This window comes from Lepus europaeus, chromosome 14 (assembly GCF_033115175.1).
Source record: "Lepus europaeus isolate LE1 chromosome 14, mLepTim1.pri, whole genome shotgun sequence".
Taxonomy (NCBI): domain Eukaryota; kingdom Metazoa; phylum Chordata; class Mammalia; order Lagomorpha; family Leporidae; genus Lepus; species Lepus europaeus.
This window is the reverse complement of record NC_084840.1, coordinates 67,472,457-67,497,085: the sequence shown is the minus strand read 5'-3', so window position 1 is coordinate 67,497,085 and position 24,629 is coordinate 67,472,457. Positions and strand designations below refer to the sequence as shown.

General features: G+C 50.8%; 1 protein-coding gene across 4 annotated transcripts in view; it reads right to left on the bottom strand.

Moving 5' to 3' along the window:
* FRMD4A (FERM domain containing 4A) overlaps window positions 1-24,629 on the bottom strand; it is a 342,837-nt gene that overhangs the window by 22,027 nt on the left and 296,181 nt on the right. For all 4 annotated transcript variants that reach the window (XM_062210863.1, XM_062210861.1, XM_062210860.1 and 1 more), the window contains exons 14-17: window positions 23,988-24,129; window positions 7,419-7,552; window positions 4,117-4,239; window positions 516-744 (exon numbers count right to left, since the gene is read on the bottom strand). In XM_062210863.1, the coding sequence (XP_062066847.1) occupies window positions 516-744; window positions 4,117-4,239; window positions 7,419-7,552; window positions 23,988-24,129 (628 nt within the window). The remainder of the gene's footprint in view (window positions 1-515; window positions 745-4,116; window positions 4,240-7,418; window positions 7,553-23,987; window positions 24,130-24,629) is intronic.

Genomic DNA, 24,629 nt, shown 5'->3' with positions numbered 1-24,629 from the left:
TGTTGGTGGATTTTTTTATATTTCCCTCTAGTGTTTACCGAACCAAGCACAACCACTCAAACTCCCAACCCCTGCCTGAATTCAGCTCAGGGCCCTAATCAGAGCTGGGCAGCCCACTTCTCCTAAGCTACAGTCCTGGGATAGGAGGCCCCCTGCAAACACAAAGGGTTGGCAGGGGTTGGTGGCCTGCAGGAGGCCCTGCTGTGTATCTTCCCGCCACCAGCTTGCCTTCCAGACTTGGAGAGGGATGGCCAGGTCCCTGAGGATGGCAGAGCCTGGGTTAGCTCTGGGCTGGGCTGGGCGTGGCCTGTGCAGTCAGCTCAGCTCATGGCACAGGCTGAGAGGAGCATGAGCCCATGGCTGCAGGTTCTCCCAGGGAGGCAGTCAGCAGTGGCAATGATGGCTCCCTCTGTACCATTTCTTTGCCCAGTATCATCCCTTACTTGGGTTGTTGGGAGACAGACATGACATCTGCTTCCCTGATGCCTATGTGTGGGAGAGGGGTGGGCACTGACCATCTATGATGAGCGAAGCCCTCTGCGTGGGTTTCTTCCCCGACTTGATGCGGTTCTCGTTGATGGCGTTTTCGATCTCCTGCAGCTTCTTCAGTGCATTCAAGTACGAGGTCTTCCTTTGTTTCTTCAGTTTCTTGCTGACGTTGGGGTCACTGGCCAGGCGGCGGGCAGCCTCCGTAATCTGGGACTGAATGGCAAACTCTCTTTCCAGGCGTTCCAGTTCAGCTTCCTGTGGGCGACAAAGGCATGGCTGTACACTTCCTGGGGGTGCTGAGCGGGAGACCCCGTCCCTCTTACCCCCGACCCCTGCCCTAGCAGGAGCCCTACTCCAACTAGGAAGCCAGCAGTCCCAGTGCCCGATCCCAGCCCTGCCCGACTGGAGGGTGGCTTCAATCCTAAACTCCAGCAGCTGAGGCCTTGGGCATACCTGCTTTCAAGACCCTGGGCTCCCGTTACTCTCTGGAGATGAGTGTTGGTTCGCACTCCAGCACTCTCATTCCAAGGCAAGGTCCCCATGCCGCTGGACCTGCCATCACCTGGCTTCCTTCCTGCTATCTCCAGCGAGCTTCACAGAGGACAAAGTCCTCATGGGAGTTCAGAGCCCACCGAGTGACCATTTCTCTTGCATTCTGGGCACTACCACTGGGGCAGCCTTTCGCTCCTTCTTCCCCATGGGTTTGCTCACATGTGGGCACCTCCCCCACCCCATGCGTGTCCTCTTCTGGAGATGCACTCCCACTCATCCGTGTGTCTTTGGGAAGTTCTTTCTGTAGCTCTGGCTGCCCTCACACCTGCCTGTCATGGAAGCCCTGGCCCGGCTGTGACTGGGCCCTCTGTGAGCCAGGGATGAGCATGGTGGCAGAACTGGTTCCCCCAGCTACTTGGATATGCTTCAGGATCTCCTCTGGCCTGCTTCCCTGTGTAAGCCCCTCCCTTCTCCATCCCTTCCTTGGGCCAGGTGGTTGATGGGATTCCCCTCAGAGTTCTGGGCCAGGGAGACATTAACATGCGGCTGGCACAAAATGCCTGGTGGACCCAGAGGATGGTGGCCCGGGCAGCAGTCTACTGCCAGCCTGTGTCTTTGGCAGCACATGGCAGTGCACCAGCTGCTGAGGGATGGGGGAAGGGTGGCTCATGGCTGTGTCTGGGAGAGTTTGGAGGTGAACGCAGAAATCCCCCCAGTCCATTTTTTTTTTCTTCTCTTCCCCGGTGAAGCCCCTCTGGTCAAACTCAGCTCTAACCAGCAGCACCTTTCAAGGGTAAGCTTTCAAACAGCTAGCATCACTGGGGAGCCGGGAGGAGAGGTAGGAGCTCTGCCTCGCCCACACCTAATGAACTCACGACAGCGAATTTGAGCAAGCTTGGCCAGCAGAGACCAGGCCCCTTGCCCTTGGCAATCCCCAGTCACACTGACGTTTGACGACGGAAGGTAATCTAACTAAGCAGAAGCCGATCCCCAGGTTTGCCGGAATCGGCTGATGGCTCCCTTTTATGGCCCATGAGAGCCTCCTTGCCTCTGGGCACCAGGTGCCAGGCTCGATGCCTCCATGAAGGACAACATTTCTTTGTCAGATTTCATTGACTTCTGAGCACTTTAAGTCTAAAGGAAGTCAGGAAGCTGGGGTGAGAGGACAAGGTGATGGTTAAAAGGAACTCTTCAGGAGATAAGCTCCTTCCAGATCCTTCAAATGTGGGCTGCGTTTTCTCTCTCAAGAGGGAGAAGAATATGGAAACGGGCTCCCACCCAGGACCTTGAACCAGCAGAATCACCCGGGGACAAAGACTGCTCTGTGACTATGGGCCCCACGGAGCAGCTGTTTCCGGGCTGACACGATAGCCCTGGCTGAAGACACTGACCCTGAGTCTTGTGGGGGAACCCAGACAAATTCTGGATACTCAAAGTAAAGCAAGGAGCAGGCTGAGAGCCCTGCCTGTGCATATGGCTCGCTGGGGCATGCACAGGGAAGCAACGGGCATCTCCAGGGAAAACAGCAGCAGCAATAGACCTGAGGTCCATCTCTTCCTTCCCAGAGGCGTTGTGCGAAGTTCCACCCCCTGCGCCATTTCTTTTGCTAACTGGGAGAATGTAACATGCAGGGGGCGGGGGGAGGGGAGTCCTGGATGCACATGGAATTCTACAGGCACTGAAGATACCCTTTATGGAGGAAGTGTGCAAAAACAGGACTGTGGGAAGGCCAGCGGGGTGTGGGGGAGGGGGCGCTCACTAACAGTAGGAATCCTTTATCCAGTTTCTCTGCCAGGCATCTGCCCGGCAACAAGGCAAATTCAAGTTCTGTGGGCAGGTCTGATGATCAGCTGGGTTTGGAAGACACTCGACGGACAAGATGGTTTCCTAACCCCAGCCTTCCTCACCCTCAGTTCCCACCCACGACCTCTGAGAGTTCATCCACCTTCAGGGAACTAACATTTGCTGAGCACCAGGCAGGTGCCAAGTCCCGAGTAAGTGACACCATTTTATACACTAGCTCATTTAACCCTAGCGACAATCCCAAGAAATAAGAATCATGAACTTCACTTCATCACAGAGCAAGACTCCTAGTGGGGCTTTCACTTTGGGTGAAGCACTCTGGTATGTCCCCCAGTGTCCTGGAGACCGGGGACTACAGATCCCAGGAGATTCCTCAACACTTCTGGCAGCCCCAGGACACCTGGGGCCTCTCTGAATTCACCCTCACCCCAGCACCTAAAGCCGGCATCAACAGGAGAATGTCAGTGACTCCCGATCACTTTCTTAGACAACTAAAACCACGCAGTATTTCCTTTTCTGCTGGCTTTGGGCCCTAATCTTTTAAAGCCTTGTGTTCCACAGCATGGTAATATTAGTAATCCAATCCAGAATACATTTGAGAAGGCACTTCTTGGACACGGTTCTGAAGCCTGTGTATGCCTGTCCTTTCATTTCTCTCCGTCTGAGGCTGGATACTTATTATTCAACCAGAAGCTCAAGTTCTCAAGTTTTGTTTTTTTGCTTTTCTTCAAATCAGATCTCTACAGGTGCAGCCCCCACCACGGCTGGATCGCAGGAGGGCAAACGCGGCTCTGCTCTGCACATAGGAGCAAGGGTAGGCCAGACCATCCATTTTGCTCATGTTTGTGCAGTGATTTTAGCAGCCATGGTGAGGTTCCCACCTTGGTGGCGCAGGCCTGACCCATCTTTCTCCAGTCAGTGGCATCTCCACACCTGCTGTCATGGCTCAAGCTTTCCTTCCTCAACCAACCAAACATCACACATTAGGTGTGGCTCCAAGTAACTAAGTGCTGAGGGCCTTTAGAAAGACAAGTAGGCATGAGTGCTGCTGGAATGTTCTCCAGGAGCCTGACTTAGCCATTTGTGCTAGGCCCACAGTGTTAGACAAACAACTTCAACAAACAATCCGAATGCCTATTAATGCAAGCTAACCAATCCTACCAAGGGGAATCATAGGCCGGCAAACCAGTTCACGCGAGAAAGAGTCAAGGAAAGACAAATAAAGGCATTGAGTAGAAATGAAGAAATTGGTATGGAAAATCTGAAAGCCCCAATAGATGGGAAAAGGAAGAAGAAAACGAGAAAAATTCAGTCTCAGAAGGAAGACCGTACCTCTCCCTTAGGAAGGATTTTCTGTTCATCTAGCTTGAAGGCGGTCCCTATTCTTCGCCGAACAATGGGTGGTTCCTCGCCGGGATCCAGTGGGTATTCAACGGGCAGCTTCCCCGTGAGCTCCTGCACATGTGAACAGCATAAGTGAGAGCAGAGCACAGGCATGTCTTCCCTCCAGGGAGCACGCACGCACGCACGCGCACACACTCACACTCCGCTTCTCTGCACAAAGTCAACGCACAGGTAAGAAACACCAGCACATTCATGAAAATTCATTTCTCTAAAAGTGAAAGAGCATGGTCCTTTCTTCCCTGAATTGATGTCCTTCAAAAACCTCTGTACCCACACAGGAGACCCAGAAGAAGCTCCTGGCTTGAGATCAGCCCAGCTCTGGCTGTTGTGGTCATACAGCCATTTGGAGAGTAAACCAGCAGATGATAGCGCTCTCTCTTTTTCTCTCTCTCCCGCTTTAACTTTTAAATAATCTTCTTTTTAAAAAAAAAAAAAAGGGATATGGGAATGTGGGCATTTGACCCAGTGGTTAGATGGCCCCTTGGGATGCCCACAGATTGGAGTGCTTGGACTACAGCCGCAGCTCCACTCCAGATTCCCGCTTCCTGTTTGTGTAGATCCCGAGAGCCAGCAGTGAAGGCTTGGGTCCCTGCCACCTGTGTGGGAGACCTGGATTGGGTTCCCAGCTGCGGGCAACACCCAGCTGCAGCTGCTCTGGGCCAGTGTGGGCATTTGGGGAGTGAACCAGCAGGTAGTAGCTCTATTTTTCTCTCTCTCCTTCCTGAATATGAGTAATAATTATTCCACTCTAGTGAGACTCAAGGAACAAGCTAGATACTCAACTGCATACAGCTAAAAGTTTCAGTACAAACTGAAAGCAAGATTATAATCCACATGGTTGACAAGGTTGGAAATGTACTTGCTTGTGTGGAGGACAGAGAATTCAGCTGACAATGACGCTGGGCTGAGGAGGGATAGGATTAGACAGACTTGGGCTGAGTAAAGAGCGAATCTGAGTCAGCACAGTAGAAGGCCGGGGTCGGCGACAAGGCCCTTCCAAGGAGCAGAAAAGGCTGGGCAGTGGCCGTGTGCCTCCAACGGCCACGTGGGCACAGCCCCGCCTAGCCGGGCTCTGGTTTGCCAGCCCCCAGTCAGCGCACAGGCTGCACAAAGACTCACAGTGCTGCCCCGCAAGAACTCAGAAGTCTCTCCTGGGAACAGCCATCATCCACACAAAAAGCTTTTGTTGTGGGCAGCCCGATCCTGAGAGTCTAATTGGCGGGAAAACCCGGCTCATGGGAGGGGTCCTTCTGGCCCTGCCCACACCGCCGGGAGCCCAGTGCATGGGGTTTAGCGCGCCCACTCTTCTGGGCTTCAGATAGCCGGGACCTTCTGTTCCCAAACGCAAGCAGCTCAGAGCACAATGGCCCGCTCTGTGAGCCTCGAACACCCTGCCGCGTTCCGTCCTGTTTTCTACCCCTCTTTCTGTCTCTTTACAGCGTGGTTCAAATGTCCCCGAAATACTTCTGTGTTTAGCCTTCAGCTCCCTTTTTAACCACCTTTCCTGAAAGTCTAAATAACAGAACCTACTAAGGCTTCCACACTGTTGGAACTTTTTTTTTTTTTAATCTTGAAACTCATAAAAAATCAGGAAGAGCCGTTCAAGCTGCCACAGATTTCTAACTCTAAAGCATCTGTGGTTTTAGAGTATATTTTTAAAATGAGGCTACTGATTTTTCACCATCTGCTCGGAGGTGTTTGAGCCAAGGTCTTGATTCTGCAGGTATTTAATCTGATTTCTTCCATACCTGGAGCCACGTGGCAAACAAGTAATTTAGTGCCACGCTGGGGCTCCTCTTTCTCTCTGCCAAAGGCTCCATTTCACCTCATTCTGACAGCCCTGCTCCCCAGGGACCCACGGTGCTGCTCACAGAGGGAGCAGCTATGTCCCAGCCCCCCGACTCCAGGTGAGGGGACACACACAGGAGCAACGCAGCCGACTTCCTTGGTGGGGTCTTCCTTCCGCTCCAGCCATGTTTTCCAGTGTCAACATCGGAAAAAGCGGGAGCTTTGTTTGCTCTGTTTTGCTTTGTTTTTGAGAGAGACAGTGGGGCTCTATAACTCACACTAACCTTGCCCTGACATGTTGCGTCCCTGTGTGTTTAGGGACGTTTTCTTTATTAAAAACAAAACAAGGCTTTACAAATTGTGAAAGGCAGCCACCCAACCCCATAGGTGTTCAGTCCTTCCAGTCTGTTCTTTATGAAAACACTGCTAACATTCGCAGCATCCCAGGGTGCGTTCCCCAGCCAGGGCAACAGCTTCCCTAAGATGTGCAATGCATCTGTGCTTTGAGCGGGCTCCGGTTTAAATCAATCCAGACCCTAATTAAGCTGAGCTGAAATGTAACATGATCTCACTCCAGCGGCCCCTTGGTTCCTTCTCCCTCACTGCAAGGCAGTATTATTTGGGGGGAGGGGAACGCATCCCTGTGACTTCATCTGGGACACTATAAACCTCCTATTCGGAGCTGTTCACCGACAGAGCTCTTTGAGAGCTCATGTTATTGGGGGAGTTGCTTTTCCTCCACTGATAACATGACACACAGGTGTGTGCACACTCACGCACAGTGATGTGTGTCACAAAGTCTCCGAACGTTGTTAAAGAATGGAGGGACAGACCGAAGACCGCGGCAATGGGGTGTTTGCGTCCAGAGAGTGGGCAGCAGCCTCTGCCGCCCAGTGAAAACTGACACTAGCATGCACCCAGGCTCAAGGAAGCACGGCTTTCATAAAATCTTAAATATCACTAGGCTGGGATTTCATAAAAAAAAAAAAAAAAAAAGTCAAAACGGTAAAGAAACACCAGATCGCAGGGCTCATCTCTAGTGAAATCCTGCGGTGTCTGTTTTCCCAGCATGCCATCCAAAGGTACATCTGCAGGAACCTCAGAGGAACCCCACGTCACCATCTGGGAGGCCAGTGGCAAGCCATTCATGGCAGTGAAGGACCGTCACAGGAAGAAACACGTCGTCAGCTGTGGTGCACGAGGGACTGTCACTAGGCCTGGCCATGTGGCCTCCGGCGGGAGCCTTCTTAGCTAGCATTTTGTAGCACCAGCTTTCACCGGTGCTGGTATCCCACTAGCGCCCACCAAATTCTCTGCCAAAGCACACTGCAGAGCTTGGCCATTTGCAAATATCCCGGGAGGCTCACTGTTTATCCCACCCCTGCCCCTGTCAACGGCGGAAGACGGACGCCATCCCAGACAACACAGACTGAGCTGCTTACGGCCTCACGGAGACACAGCTTCTTGAGTTCCTCCAACCTCTGGCGCAGCGTCTCCTCCAGGGCCTCCTGCCTGGACTTCAAGGCAGCCAGCATGTCTTTCTTGGCCGACTGAGAGCTATCTGATTCCTGAGAACCTGTTAATAAACAGAGGGGTTACTAGGCCAGCCGGGAGGGCGACACACATCTGGACCACTAATGAATTTCACTGGAGCCCACACCGTGGATATGGGATTTACCCCTGGAGTGGAGGGGAGTGTGAAATAAAACAGGTGCTCAGAGCTCTGCATTCCAGCACAGCATGGAATTTACAGCTAGGCGGAAGGAAGGACACACTGTGGAAAAAGGAGTTTATCTTCCTTGATGATCTTATGATATGTCACATACCCATTTGGTATGTGACATATCTTAAGATTTAATTTTAATAGATTTCACACAGCAAACAGGGCAAGAAGAGTTCACGCCAGGAATTTTAACATGTATTCTAAATTTTCTTTTATCCATTAAAAAAGCTTTTTTTTTTTTTGCTCAGTTTCATGTCTGTTTATTATAAAAAAATTTTGAGAATATAGACAGGAATAAAAATAGTCCATAAACTAGTCCCCCAGAGATACTGTTATGCATTTTTTCTTATTTTTCTCCCCCCACACACACAAATATATTTTTAAAAGAAAATGAAATTTTATTGTATTTTTTAACTTAACATTGTATTATGAGCAACTTCTCTCCCAATAAAATGACATTCTTTCCTGGATAAAACATCTGCATGACCCAAACAGTGGACTGCAAGATGTGAAACTGCTGAAGAAGGCAAACTGTGAACCAAACAAAAGGAACACAAGCTGAAATGCCAACAGGAGGAATTCCCGTTAGACCAGAAGACTGTCGGGCCCTAATGTTTGGATTCTAAAATCCATTTCCTACAGTGAAGCTATTAACGCCTTTCCTACCTTGATGGGTTAGAGAAAGTACACTGGCTTCCTGGAAAAGGAACAGGTGACTGTTACTTCTCCTCTCCTCCCAAGTGTCACTGGGTATGTACTTAAGAGGCTCAGACCACGCAACAAACAGCCTCAAACAACCTCAAATGCCTACACAGGGTACTCTAGTTCCAGTGGGATCTCGCCAGTGAAAATTCTAAGATTCTGCTCAGAAGAATTAAAGATATAATAACAGAAATATAATGTGGTTGTGACTTAGAAGTATGATCTTCTGAAAATGTCAATTCTATCAACCGAACAACAGAGTCAATGCAATCCCAGTAACAATCCCAGCAGGTTTGGGGAATAATCCAGTTGAAATTTCCAGAATCAACAGTTCCTTTTCCTCCACTGATAACAAACGGCAGCTCAGAATCATGAAGCTAGAAAGAACTACTGTGCCTTGCAACACACAGGTCCTGCCACCCTCAAACTGTCCCCATAAATACACTTGCACTCTTCTACTCTGATTTAAAGGTTCTGACTAGGAAACCCACACTCCTTCAGTTACCATTCATCTAGGCTCTGCACACTCTAATCACCAAGAACTCTTCAGTGTCTACATACATATTGGCTGTGACTTGGACTTTGTTTTTTCTTCTCCACCCCATTTGAGCTCGAAATAGAGTGTCTATCACTGTAGGGATATAACCATATTCATGCCTCCACAGTAGCTAACAAATATTAGCTAGAGTGAGCACACATAAACGTCCGTTATAGATTTGGATGCTCTAATTAAGTTGAGTCTCTCCTTGGTAATAAAAAGCCTCGCGCCTCTAAGAAGTTTCTTCATGGAGCCTCCTTTCTCAGCTTTGAATCATGTTTGTAGCTCTTTTCCTGGAATTTGACGTGCTACAGTTCCAGGTTTCCAAACAGCAAACTCAAAAGCAAGCTTGATCCTCAGAGACTCCATGACCTCCTGGTTCCCGCACACTAAATCCATATGGTGTCACACTCAGGCAACACACTGCTCCGTATCACTGCAGGCGCCCCTTTTGGAAATGTTTCGGGTTTTATACTTCCATAAGTCAATTATCCCGCGCTTATCAGCACTGAACTATCTCCAGTCTGTATGCATCCAAGGCAATGTGGCTAAATCATCTTGAATCTTAATCTGGTTCTCTAGGGAACACCCACCACTCACATGTAAAGACAGGAAAATTTAAAGAGGTTCTCGCTGTTGCATCGTCTCAAGAATTAATAAGAATGTAAAATAATACTGGGAGGAAGTCAGACTTTAGGTTTAAAAAACAGTGCTGGGGAAACTTGGGTCCAAGAAGATTAAAGGATTTCTTGCTCAAGTGAAAAATTCATTGTTTTCCCTTTCACCCCTGCCTAACCTCACAATAGGAAATGATGATTTCTTAAGTGAAATCTAAGAATTAACCACATTCAGGAATGGCGAAAATCACAACAGCTTTCAACTCTGGGAGGTAAAGCATGCAATTTTTGGATGATTGGGTTTCCAGTTATGGGATTAGTTACGATGTGGCCTTGAGTTACAGGGCTCATTAATGCTGCCTAAATTATTATTATTTATAATAATTAGTCTAAATACCAAACCCACATAAGACAGGCCAGAGAATCCTGGCGTGCTAGATGCTCGAGTCCTCCCAAATTGGCACCAGTAACACAGGCTGGCTCCGCCTTACACCTTTAGCCTGGAAATGGCTTCGGGAGATACGGGATTCCTGAGTACTAAGTTAAAAATGCTGCAAAGTGTCTGACCCTGCCTGCACTAGACGTGCAGAATTCCATTTTATTGCTAACTGGACACTCAGAAGATCTGAGTTTGATAAAGTCTCAACTATTCACTAGGCATGTGACCTCGGGCAAGTGACTTGTTCTTCTGAATTCACTATAGAGACTAAATGAGATCACGCCTACAGAGGATTCAGCACCTTGCCTGGAACAGGTAAACTCTAAACCTAGGGTAGATTTAGGATGAATATACATGTACACACACACAAGGCTGAGAAACAAATGAATGGAACCACCTCTGCACTGACACTCAAGGTCACATGAAAGAACTTGACTGTGCAATTCAGTGTAGACTCGGGCTCTGAAACTCACCTTTAGAAAGCAGCAATACAGGTTTAGGCAATATTTTCACTGTGCTTCTGCAGGCCCTGGGTTTGCAGACAATCCCCTGGGGCTGTCACAGTTGGAAGGTATGAAAGGGGCCCAGGAGATTCAGGGGCCTCAGCTAGTTTCTACTCCATATCCCTCAAACTAGAACACTTCCACAGTAACCTTCTTCCAGTATGCAGGTTGCATTTGAAAAAGAGGATCCCACAGCCTAGTTTTCTTCAAAGGTAATCCACCTTTGAATTGCCATGGCTTCTCCATGCTGGAGTTTGTGTGATCAGAGCTCGTGGACTGTCACCTGCGACTCGCAGACATGGCCACCACTGGGATAGGTGGCCACATGCCCAGGAGACACATCCCACAGAGCGGCGTTTAAGGTCATGGAAGGAGCCTGACCTGCCCTGCCACCTGCCCCACGAGTGGTCTCTGGGCAGCCCATGAATGAGATGCTGGGCTCTGAAAGGAAAGAAGTCACAAGAGAGGCAGAAGGCAGGAGGCCAAGATTCAGCAGGCTGGTGGCCTTCATCCCCTCCAGGGACAGAATGACTCCAGGAAGAAAGCGAGTCAGGGACGAGCCTCAGGGCTCAGGTCAGTGGCAGTCCCACAAACTAACAGTTCAAGAGCGTGTGAAAAATGGTTCTAGACACAGAAGTAGTTTCAGCTCGGCACCTGGACTTGGGGAATGGGATGGAGGCTCTGGGTTTTTATGATTTACCCATTTCCATGGGAATCCAGTGTGGGGTGGGGGTAGGGCTGAGGCGGGGTTAGGGTTGGAATGTGGGCGGGAGAGAGGGGAAGCCCCACTTTGTTCCTAAATCTGTATATATGAAATATATGAAACTTGTATAACTGAAGTAAAATTTACAAAAACAGAGAAAACGTACAAGCCTTTGCAGATGCCAAGACCTCTCCAAGGCTATGAGTTTAGCTCCTTGGAAATTAAAAAACAGGGGCACTGGCACCGTGGCTCACTTGGCTAATCCTCCACCTGCGGTGCTGGCACCCCGGGTTCTAGTCCCGGTTGGGGTGCCGGATTCTGTCCCAGTTGCTCTTCTTCCAGTCCAGCTCTCTGCTGTGGCCCAGGAGGGCAGTGGAGAATGGCCCAGGTCCTTGGGCCCTGCACCCGCATGGGAGACCAGGAGGAAGCACCTGGCTCCTTGCTTCAGGTTGGCACAGCACGCTGGCAGTGGTGGCCATTTGGGGGGTGAGCCAACGGAAGGAAGACCCTTCTCTCTCTCTCTCTCACACTAACTCTGCCTGTCAAAAAAAAAAAAAATAGCGGCAGGTGTTGCAGCATGGTGGATTTAGCCCCTGCCTACAATGCTGGCATCCTGTATCAGATTGCTGGTACAAGCCCCATCTCTCTGCTAATGGACCTGGGAAAGCAGTGGCTGATGGCCAAAGTGCTTGAGCACTGCCACCCACTTGGGAGACCTGGATGGAATTTGGATTCCTGGCTTCCACCTGGACCAGGCTGAGCCATTGCAGCATTTTGGGGAGTGAACCAGTGGATGTCTCCCTCCCTCCCTCCTTCCTCTCTCTTTTTCTCCCTCTGTGTCATTCTGCCTTTCAAAAAAATAAATATTTTGTAAAAATAAAGTACTTCTGTGGCCAGCACTGTGGCATAGCAAGTAAAGCCTCTGCCTGCAGTGCAGGCATCCCATATGGATGCTGGTTTGAATCCCAGCTGCTCCACTTCTGATCCAGCTCTCTGCTATGGTCTAGGAAAGCAGTAGAAGATGGCCCAAGTCCTTGGGCCCCTGCACCCCCGTGGGAGACCTGGAAGGAGCTCCTGGCTTCGGATTGGTGCAGCTCCCTCCATTGCAGTTATCTGGGGGAGTGAACCAGCAGACAGAAGACCTCCCTCCCTACCTCTCTCCCTCTGCCTCTCTGTAACTCTGCCTTTCAAATAAATAAATAAATCTTTAAAAAAAAACATAAAGTACTTCTGTTTAATAAATTAAGAGAATGCAACCGTGGTGTCAGCGGGGGCAATCCCCGAGAGGAAGCCATCTGGATTTCTATCATGAATCTGCTAGGAGGTGGTGTAAGGCCGTGGGTTCCTCACCTCGCGGAGCCATCACGCCCCCTCTGTAAAGTAACTAATTGATGAATCTCTAAGATTCCCTCATTTGAAGAGTCTACTACCTAATAAATGCACTCAAGTAGTTGCTTCTGGCTGCTAGCAGTCCCATTTGCAATTTTTGCATGAGAGATCATATATAGAGAGCAATCTGTTCTCTCTTTCCTCCAACATCCTGCTCCCTTGGGAAGACAAGCACTCTGCCACGTCTGTTCTCACTCCAGTTACTGCCACAGGCTCCCGAGGGCTTAAAGGCCAGGTGCCTGGAGTGTTAACCTCTTCCTCTTATCAACAGACCAAAGCAAGTATAAGTGTGTAAGCATGACTGCTGAACAAGTTTCATCTGAGCTGTGTGGGATTAACAAAGCACGAAGATGCTCTGTACCTACAAGAGCGAGATACCAAAATGTACAGATTGGAAAATCAGTGCCCAGTGCTACCGGAAGAAGGGCTGTCTGAGCTTAAGGATTCAGTGCACAGTCCAGGGAAACCCAAAGGTGAATCGAGTGTCTTTGAAGGATGCGCAGAATGCACGTATACTTTCTGGCTTGGGTACAGTTTCCAGCAACACCCAAGTTTCGAGGAAGGAATAGTTTATTCTTTGGAAAACACAAAGTGGTGCTGTTGCCTCCCAAGGCAGAAGTCGACAATGAGGTAGCAGGCCTGGGGGGTAACCAGCTCTGCTACTTACTAGTGGCAGGGCCCTGGCGAAGTCCCATAACCTACTGAACAGGAATGCAAACAGGACATCCTCAAAACTTGAGAATTCAAATAGACAATCGTGGAAGGTGCCTGAGAGTTCAGGACGTTTTAAGCGCTACAGGAATATTCATTACTTTTATTAAAAAGTGTTGCTACTGCTAGCCTTCCCTAGGAGTTGGCCCCCTAATTCCAGACAGCCTCAAAATGTGAAAAAGAGAGTGACCAGGCAGGTGTACCACTGTGGCCCCATCAACTCAGAGGGTGCTCAGGAGGACAGGGGAAGGGATTGTAATACAACTCCTAAGCAGGAGCTTTCTATATGCTCCCCTTCACTTAATCCTCATGAAACAGTATCCCCCTTTTCCTGGAGGAGGTCACGGGGGTGCCAGGAGGCACAGCTGGGATTCCAGCTTGACTCAGTTTGGTCTGTTTCATCCCTTGAATGGAAACTGGTCCTGGGAGCTGCATGGTTGCCACGGTAACCCCACACAGCACCCTATGCCACCTGCCTTCCATACATGGGCTCTCCCCCCACAGTCCTGTCTGGATCCACCTGTAGACAGAGGGAGGAGCTGGGAGCTAAAGGGCTCTTCAGATCTGCCAGCGAAACAACAGGGGTCCCTGGAGCACCTTCTGGTGCCAAGCCGTGTGGGGAGACAGGTCCAGTGCTGGGCTTCTGGTTCTCAGACAGTGACCCACCAGGAGGAGGAAGAGCAAGGCCCCAAGACTGGGAGAAGCAGCAATGGAAGGAGGAACCCAGAGCCCGGAGCCAGCTGGGCAATTAACCTGGATTGCTGACCATCACTTCTGGTTGGTTTTCTCTCTCAGAGGAGGTTACGCCTCCCTCCGTCTCATGGCCGGGAAAACAGCATCAGATCAGTCCTCTAGAAAAAGCTCTCTCCCTCTTATTGCCCAGTAAATATCAATTTGAATGAACCTGGATTGAAAATACCATCTTTTTTTTGGCTAGTTCATAATTATATTTCCATCTGAACCCCAAAAAATATTTTTATGGAAACAAGTCACAAATCATCTGGCCACTGGGGAGGAGAAAAAGCTGACCATAAAGACGATGATTCCTGTCCAGACAGGGCTGGAGGGACCTCGAGTGATCTGCTCCAAGGCAGTCATTGTCAGGGGATGTTTGGAAATCTTTGAACAACCAGACGTTATGGGTGCTATGGGAGACCCCGCCTCCAGCCTTGCTCGCTTCCCATTTCCTATCTGGGGAACTCCACGCCTCACACCCATGCACAGCTGGCTGTGGAGGGGCCGGACGTGCAGGAACACAGGCAGCCCTCCTCTGGCCGGATCTCCTCACTCAGCAGCCAGGGAGAACTTGCTCCCAATCCTTGCCGAGATCCCAGGCGACTGGGCACCGGATATGAGTGTGCATCCTGCCGAGGACAAGGTCAGGAACCCAGGCTCCTCTGGTTTTGATGTAGGGGAACGCCGATGCCCAAAGGCAGAGGGGGCGCTCTCTCTGCAAGGAGGGGAAAACTTGAAAGCAATCACTTTCAGGGCAGGGAGTGACAATGTGTCTGCTTTGGCTGTTTCGGGGCGGGGGGGGGGGGGGGAATAAATAACTGAGACAATGAAAAAGGCCCTATTCCCAGCAGATCTGTAAAAGCCTCAAGGAAAAGTTTTGGCAGACACCCCAGGAATAAATAGGAGGAAAAGGTCTGAGCTCTTCTGTACGCCACAGAGATATTTATTTCCCGGACAAATCCTCCTTCCATCAAAGACGTCCTGGGAGACCCTGGGAGACCACGCCACGTTGCAGATGGCAGGATCAGTGTCTCATTTCTGGGGGACAGTCTCAGGGAACTCAATGTGACTTTGAACATGAAAAATGCACACTTGGAAAACATTTCACCAGGCTCAGACGTTTGAGAAACAAAATTGCAATCGAAGCTCTTTGAGAAGCGAGCGCCTTCTCATGATGGTCCACCAACTCTGGGCGAGTTTTCCTCCCTGGCTAGGATCCCACAGCTCAGTGGCCAGATCACCAAAGGTTGAAGAGTATACAAATATAATTAAAAAGAGGGGGTGGGGGAGAGACAGAGGAAATTACACAGTCCACTTAAGAAATTAGCAGCATCTTGTAAAACACCTCACTGAAACTACTGTCAGTGATGCAAACTCCTCCCACGTCTTAGACTAGGCAGTGAGGGAGCTGGCCCTCCTAGCTCCGGGACTGTTACTCCATTGCAATGTGCAGCTTTTGGAGATGAATTGCAAACTTCAAGGATCCTTGTTCTATGCTCCCAGCAAAGGGGAACTCAGAGAGCTCGTCTGCATGGGAGCAATGCCTCTGAGAGGTGATCAGGAGATTTCTGTCTGTCGAAGCTGCCATCATTGGAAAGCTGCCCCTTTAATGTGACATGTTGCCATTCCACGCTGGGTCTCTTTAGTAACCCAGTATATCTTTACTAGCAACACTTGAGGGCATAAATATCGCTACAGAAATGACAAAGGCTTTATGAGGCTGTTCTTTTAAAAAAAAAAAAAGTGGAAAAGAGAAACCATTCTGCCTCCTTCTTAATTTTGACTCAAGTCAGTCCTGCTCAAGCAAGCCCAGAAACATCCATTCCACAGAGCGAGGTTCCGCAGCCCTCACTCACTATGCAGTCCAGCACAAACAACCCTTGGCAGAACCTAGCTCCTCTGGCAGCGCCTGGTGGGCCATGCCACGGGCAGAGCAGAGGTCAGGACCAAAATGAAGGCCCCTGGAATCCTGCTCATTGGCAGACGTAAAAGGAGAGGCAGCAGGCCTGATCATCGAGAACTTTAAAAGGCCAGAGAGAGACCAGGACACAGAGTAGGGAGCCAACAAGATGGGGTGAAGACAAAAGGAAAAAAAAAAAAAAAGACCTGCCCCAGAGTAAGGCAGGCAGTTTCGAGCGGAATATATCTCTGACCATAAGGCTGGCAGCTGCCCACTAGCACAGGGCTCTGCGTGGAGAGATGTCAGAGGGCTGGCATCCTCATTGTTCCAATGGTTATTAATAAACCTCCCAACAATGAGAGGAAGCGCCCGCATCCAGAGAATGAGAATGTGTGAGCACTTGAGTAATGACTGTGCCCTGAGCCGGCAGGGCTGGGGCCCGTGCTGAAAACATGTTTTCTCCCAGACCGGAAGGGGTCGGAGCCGGCCTATGACAGCACACTGCACGTTTTGTTTTATTTTTATTGTCTTAAACCAGAACTCCCATCACCCTTTTCTCCACAATCCTGTTGATCACACTGAAGATGACTAAGTTGCCACTTCCTTAGTCAGACAAAGTCCGATGTCTAAACACGAGATGCCAGCTTGTTTTGTAGGGAGTGGGTAGCTCAGGCCCCCGTGTTTCCATTCAGGAGGCCAACAGTGCTCTCCCGGTTCCGTTTCAGAAAGGATGCACCAGGATACTGTCTGGTTTGGGTGGTGGATGTGTAGAGCCCCCTGGCCCTGCAGCATGCTGGGACTTTCCTAGGCCCAGCTGTGCTATTGTCTCAAACATCCTGAGAGCAAAATCCAGTCTCCCCCTGCCACTACGCTCGCCCTGCAGTCACAATCGTTCTGCGACAGCGAGTCCCCCAGACAACACTCAGAACTAATCTTAGACATGCTCACTTCCAACACCATGAAAAGGCCACGTGCCTTTGGCTATATCAGCAAATGCAGTTGTTATTTTTTGTTTTTAAAGAGTTATTTGAAAGGCAGAGTTGCATGGAGAGAGAGGCAGAGACAGAGAAGTCTTCCACCCACTGGTTCGCTCTCCAGATGGTTGCAATGGCCAGAGCTGTGCCCATCCAAAGCCAGAAGCTTCTTCCAGGTCTCCCAGGTGGGTGCAGGGGCCCAAGGAGTTAGGCCCTCCTCCACTGCTTTCTCAGGCCATAGCAGAGAGCTGGATTGGAGGTGGAGCAGCTGGGTCTAGAACCAGCGCCCACATGGGATGCTGGCACTGCAGGTGGTGGCTTTACCCAGTACGCCACAGCATTGGTCCCAAGTTCTTGGTTTTTGTTCTGTTCCATTTTTCCTCCCCTTCCATCTTTCAAGCAATTTCAAGAAATGGAAGGAAAGGAGGAATAACTCCCTTCTTTTTAGTTCCCAAAAATAGGATTTATTCTATTAAAAAAAAAGAAGAAGAAGAAACTCTAAAAACATCCTAACCCAGTGGCTAACACTCACTGTAATCCTCGCAAACTCTCCCTGAACTTTCTGAGAAGTGGTCAGCAGAAGCACCTGGGAACCAAAGCAATGGAGAGCAGTGTCTCTACTTCCAGAGCAAATGTCTAGACTCTGACAGGGCAGAGTGAGACAGCCCTCACGGGTTCCCTGCTTCAACGGATCAAGTAGCAGATTCCCTGATGTCCGACACAAATGCTTTAGGATATGGGTTCCTTAAGCTTCCTCAGATCTAAATGCCACTGAGGGCCACACCGAGAGAAGAGCTTGCTCCCTTTTACCCCAACAGAGGCTGCCAGCTCTGAGCACCTGCAGCACCACCTCTAACAGTCTCCACGAGGACACAGGTGTGCAGGTGCACAGTGAAGTGGGGGCAGCTGTAGGTTTCATCAGGGTTCCTGGCCTCCAGTCTTATCACTTCATCTATGTCTTCCTTTTGTTCGTGACATGGCAGCCTGCACCTCAGGGCCTTAGTAGCTGTGGACCTCTGACTTCTGTCACAGCTATCAGTATTTCTTCATTCTTTGGCATCTGTGGCTCCAGATACCAAGTACTGGACTTCAAATGATTTTAAAGGTAATAATGTGGGGCTGGTGCTGTGGCATAGGAGGTAAAACCATGGCCTGCAATGCCAGCATCTTATATGGGCACCGGTTCGAGGTCCAGCTGCTCCACTTCTGATCTAGCTCTCTGCTGTGGCCTGGGAAAGCAGAAGATGGCCCAAGCCCTGCACCCACTTGGGAGACCCGAAGAGGCTCTTGGCTCTTGGCTTCCAACGGGCACAGCTCTGGCCATTGCACCTATCTGGAGAGTGAACCAATGATGGAAGATCTGTCTGTCTGTCTGTCTGTAGCTCTGTTTTTCAAATATTTTTTTTTTAAAATAAATCTTTAAAAAATGAAAAGAATGGTAATGATGTGCGCTTAAATAGGAGTCAGAGCTGGTGCTGTGACATAGCTGGTAAAGCCTCCGCCTCAATGCCAGCATCTCATATGAGCACTGTTCTGGCTGCTCCACTTCCGATCCAGTTCCCTGCTAATGTGCCTGGGAAAGCAGCAGCAGATGGACCAAGTGTTTGGGTCCCTACTACCCATATGGGAGACCTGGATGAAGCTCCTGGCTTCTGCCTGGACCAGTGCTGGTCACTGCGGCCATCTGGAGAGTAAACCTGTGGGTAGCAGATCTCCCTATCTATCCCCCTCTCTTTTTGTAAACAATTTATAAAAAATAGAAAAGTCGTCTTCAAAGTTACTAATAGCATGGAAATATCTCTGTTTTATAACAACAAACAGTATGCAAACCCTTTGTGGAGGGGGACTGTAACTTCTAAAATGCATTGGGGGCTGGTGCTGCAGCTCCCTAGGCTAATCCTCTGCCTGCGGCGCCAGCACCCCAGGTTCTAGTCCCGGTTGGGGTGCAGGATTCTGTCCTAGTTGTTCCTCTTCCAGTCCAGCTCTCTGCTGTGGCCCGGGAAGGCAGTGGAGGATGGCCCAAGTGGTTGGGCCCTGCACCCGCTTGAGAGACCAGGAGGAAGCACCTGGCTCCTGGCTTCGGATCGGCGCAGCGCCAGCCGTAGCGGCCACTTAGGGGTGAACCAACGGAAGGAAGACCTTTCTCTCTGTGTCTCTCTCACTGTCTAACTCTGCTTGTCAATAAATAAATAAATTTTTAAAAAATGCATTGGGAACCAGGAAAAAATGTTTATGCCATAGAAATACTATGGTGGCGGTACATGGCTCAGTGCCACCATGATCTGGGTCTAGGGAGAAGGATAAAGAAAGGGAAACGTCAGAGGCCTGACATTAAAAGGACACAATGTGGGGAAAATGCTGGAGGCAGCCGCACGCGAGCAGGAAGGCAGGCCCAGGAGAGAACGCACTCTGGGAATGCAGGGGACTCCGACAATGTGGCACATGCAGGAGCCTTAGCGTGCTCTGCACAGTTCCAGGGGTGGGTGTTTGGTCCAGCAATTGCATGCCCGAGTCCCCAGCCGGGGTGCCTGGCTCTGACTCCTGACTCCAGCTTCCTGCTAATGCAGACCCCGGGAGGCAGTGGAAATGGTCCAACTGATTGGATTCCTGCCACCGTGGTGGGAGATTTAGCTTAACTTCCCAGGTCGTGGTTCGGGTCCTGGGCCAGCCCCAGCCTCTGTGGGCATTTAGGGGAGTGAGCCAGAGAATGGGAGCACTCCCTGTCTGTCTGTCTCATTTTCTCTCTCAATAAAACTTCTCTTTAAAAAAAAAAAAAAGTTGACATCAATAACTGTACTGAGTACTCTAAGTGTTAGGCACTGGGCTTGTGTTAGAAACGTGGAATTTCAAATAGTACCTACTTAAATTTTTTTTAAGTTTTTTTTTTTTTTTTTGACAGGCAGAGTGGACAGTGAGAGAGAGACAGAGAGAAAGGTCTTCCTTTGCCGTTGGTTCATCTTCCAATGGCCGCTGCGGCTGGCGCGCTGTGGCCAGCGCACTGCGCTGATCCGATGGCAGGAGCCAGGTGCTTCTCCTGATCTCCCATGGGGTGCAGGGCCCAAGCACTTGGGCCATCCTCCACTGCACTCCCTGGCCACAGCAGAGAGCTGGCCTGGAAGAGGGGCAACCGGGACAGAATCCGGCACCCCGACCGGGACTAGAACCCGGTGTGCCGGCACCGCAAGGCGGAGGATTAGCCTAGTGAGCCGCGGCGCCGGCTTAAGTTTTTTAATTTATTTTTGAGGCAGGTAGTGGTGACAGGAGTTGGGGAGACAGAGGCTGAGATCTTCCATCAGCAGGATCATTCCTCAAATGGCCACACCTGCCATGGCTGGGCTAGGCCACAGCTGAGAGCTCCGAATTCCAGTTGGGTCTTTGATATGGGTGCAGGGGCCCAAGCACTTGGGCCATCCTCTGCTGCTTTCCCAGGCACATTAGCAGGCAACTGGATCAGCACAGAGCACTTAGGACTCAAATTGGTACCTATATGGGATGCTGGCTTAGCAGGCGACGGTTTAACCTGCTTCCCCACAACACCAGTCTCCAGATGCTTTTAAGAAACATTTATTAGACATCATCTAATAAGGAGAGAAAACCATTTACCAAATTGGGTACTGGGTTATACGTGCTGAAAATCAGACTACATGAGGGTACTTCAAAGAGCTCATGGAATCATGGGATTAAAAAGATAAGTTTCCTTTGGCACAAAAAAATGAGAAATCCATGCCTAGTGTTTTCCCAATATGTTTTTTTCCATGAGTTTTTCTGAAGAACCCTTGTGAGGTCTGGCAAGTGTAATTAGACAGTGTATAAGATCTGGGCTGTCCTGAAGGAGCTAGCAGGTGCACCTGTCCCCCATGAGAGCACATTACAGGTCACAGGTGGCCAGGACAGGAGAGGGGTGGGGAGCCACCCAGTCACCTTGATTCTCAGCCCAATGACTACACTTCCCCACTGTAGGGGATGCGAATTCAGTCCCTTCTAGATGGGTCTGCCGTTGCCTTTCCTCGGGCAAAGGCTTCCTCCCCCAGTGCAAGGAGGGATGAAGGGGCAGGCAGCACTCAGCAGCACCGCAGGTATGGGGGGCAAGACCAACCAACCAACCCGGGGATTCCCTGGCTCACTGAGGGCATGCTGCCAGGTTGCCGCCCGTCCCTCCACTGTCCTGAGGCATAGGGTATGGGGTCAGGGCATCCCTGGGGAGCAGCGACCTTGGCATTAGAGGATGCAGTGACAGGCTGGGAAGAGGCTCCAGGGTGTACTTGTGAGGCTCTCTCACCCTCAGTTTCCTCTTCCATGGCTGCATGCTCGCAGAGCAGCTGAGGCATCAGAGCCGACAGCCAGAGCCACTCTGCGAGGGGTCTTGGCCCTCATCATCTGAGCCACGGGCCCCAGCACTGAATTATTAAGCATCCAAAAATCACTTTAATGTCCTGGAAGAAAGGCGCAGGGTGGATTCGGCCAGAAGACCGTCTTGTGATTTATCTCCCATCCCTCTACATTGAGTACCAACGGCGGTAACGGAGACTTCTTGCTTTCTAGTCAGCAGGATGCTCGGATTGCATTTCTGGTGGGCACATGATACCTGCTCATCTCAGGAGGTTTGGGGCTCCTGGGCACAACTCATCTGTAAGTGCTGGGAGGTCACTGCCCTGTGCCCAGGGCACTGCCGGAGATGAAGAGCCCATGCACGTGGACCAGGATGCAGGCTCAAAGCAAGGGGCTCCACACTCTGTGACCCTGAGCCACACTCAGCTCAAGCTTCTCTCTCTTCCTTAGTAAGAACAGTAGCTCCCAGGGCTGGCATAGCGGGTAAAGCCGCCACCTGTGACACCGGCATCCCATATAGGTAGGGTGTTCCAGCTACTAATCCAGCCCCCTGCTAATGACCTTGGAAAAACAACAAAAGATGGCCCAAGTGCTTGGGCCTTGGCCACCCATGTGGGAGACCCTCATGGCGCGCCTGGCTCTTGGCTTCACCCTGGTCCAGCCCTGGCCATTGTGGCCATTTGGGGGATGAACCAATAGATAGAAGATCTTTCTTGTGTCTCTACCCCTCTCTCTGTAACTCTGCCTTTCAAAATACATTTTTTTTTTTTTTTAAAGAAAGAATGGCTCTCAAAATATAGTCTCTGGAGCAGCAGCACAGGGGACTTGGAAGAGATGCAGATTCCCAGGTTCCCCCTACACTTGCAGAACCTGTGGTGGCAGCGGGTAGTGAGGGGAAGCCCAGCAAGCATGCCCAAGTCTGAGAACCGCTGAGCCTGAAGCCTGTCAGGTTCCGGACTGGACGCCCCGCGACTCCATACAAGAGGAAGGCAGGAGGGCAGGTCCAGGCTCTTATCTGGTTTTAGCCAGGGTTAGAAAATACTATTGTGTTTTGTGCAAAAGACAGACAAGGGTCTGCTCTGGCTCTGCGCTTGGCCATTCTGCAGGAGCCAGGGTGTGGCTGGAATCCCGGGCAGGGGGGGTCGGGGGCTCTGAATGGCATTGTCTGTGATCCCAGAAGTCAACATTCTCTACGTCTTCACTGCAAACTTCTAAGCCCCAGAAAGAATGATCTTTGGACCCGCTGACTGGATGAACCATTTCTGAAGAACCCAGGGCAGGCAGGAGTTTACAAAGAACTCTGCAGTGACCTGGCAGGGAGAGGCAGACTCGGGTTTTATGGGGCCCGAAGCTTATGTAACTTTGATGGTTCTGTTTAACAAGGAAAACGATTTGTGATACAGCGTGTCGGTGGACTTTACATAAACACCGAGCACGTGAGCACACCACCAGGGCCGCAGCACGGCGGGGGTCCGAGCTTCCCCTCCACAGGCGCTGCTCCCAGCCCAGGAAGGATGCACTTCCTCGCCCTGGGCCTTGTTTTGATCCTTTTGCTGGCTGTGACTGGGCCATGAAAGCCAACAAATTAACAAGACAATTTTTAGCAAACTCCTTCTCTCCTGGCTGTTCTTTTTTGATTTGCTGTTGTCTGCAGACTGTGTATTTAGTTCCATAAACCACCCTGCACGGTGAGGGAGGGTAAAGGCACCCTGCTTTATTTTTCTGGTACAGATACAAGGTGACCCAGCTCCCGATGTCAATCAAGCTCTTACCAATGGGTGGGTGGGGGGCGGGGAACAGCCATCCTTGGTTACATTTCTCTAACACTTCCTCCTTCCTCTCCCCCTGCCCTCCTCAAACCTGCTCCTCTTCCTGTGATTTCAGTGAATGGCAGCCCCATGCTGGAAGTCAGGCAGATCTGAAGTCTCAGAGCATCTGTCCCTCCCAACAACCAGGGACAGGACCACCTGGGCAAGGCTCACAATAACGGTCGGCGGAACCAGACCTCTGACTCTTGGTGCCAAAGATGCTTAGCCCTTCCACCCCATCTGTGACAGCGAGCGTCTCTCTTCCTACATGAGCAACAAACAGTCAGCTAAGAAGTCCACCAGGGGACTGGTATTGTGGTGCAATGGGTTAAGCTCCATATCAGAGCCCTGGTTTCAAGTCCCAGCTGCTCCACTTCTGATCCAGCTCCCTGCTAATGCACCTGAGAAAGCAGTGAGTGGCACAGGCTGGCCCACATGCTTAGGCCCCTGCACCCACGTGGGAGACCCAGATGGAGTTCTTGGCTCCTGGCTTTGGCTTGGCCCAGCACTGGCTGTTGTGACCATTCGGGGAGAGAACCAGAGCATGGAAGATCTCACTCTCTGTCACCCTGCCTTTCAGATAATTAAGATTTTTAACAAAGGGAGATATGAAGAAGTCTACCTGGTAACAGGAAGTTGTGTCTTTCAGCAACATGACTCTGGACATCTGCCCTTCCTGAGTGCCAAATCCTTCTCCCCCAGCACGCGCAGGAACCCCACGAGCCAGCATTCCTGACAATGGGTCCTGGGCATTCCAAAAGGCTCAGCTGGGACTCACAGAGTTTGGATCCACAGCTTCTTTTTGATACTCTGGGGTAGGCTATTCAGCTCCCCCTTTGGGCTCTTCAATCTCCTAGTGGAACCTGGAGCCAGGTGCTGGTGCTCAGGCCCCGCCCTGCAGCTCCCATGCCATGCCCTCCCCACGGTCGGGGTCGCCTACCTGAGGACAGCAGGCTCCCGCTGCTCCCGCTGATGATCTTCCCTTTGCTCCCCATGTTGGCTAGCTTCGAGGTCTTCAGCGTCCCGGTCTCGGTCAGGTCAATGGCGATCTCACTTAGGCTTCGCGCTGCATGGATTTTGGACTGGAAGGGGAAGACAAGCAGGTTATGGGGGGAAGGGTAATCAGTCCCCTGAGCCTGGACCAGGCTGATGGCCCTGATCTGAGGTGTTTTTGTGTTTGGGTCCCTTGGCCCAGTTACCGATCACCCAAACTCTCTGCAGGAGCAGAGGCGGTGCCCAGCTGACGTCACGCAGGGCCTCCCAAACCTGGGATTCCGTCCCCGCTGCTGTGCCGCCCTGAGGAGCTCAGGCCTGGAGTCCTGAGTAACGCTGGGGAAGTTGCCCACTGTCACTGAGCCTCAGCGTTCCCAGTGACGATGCAGGGCAGAGGCCGCCCACCACGCAGGGGTTCGTTAGGGTCCGGGGACTGTGATGCGGGGAGGGCACCCTCTGTTCTGTCCTTTCTCTCTTCTTTCCTGCCTGGCACTCAGCTCTCAATGAACAGCTGTGATTATAATTAATCTGTGCTTAAACAAGGAGAAGAAACAATTCTTAGGTTTTTCACAATTTTATTGATTTATTT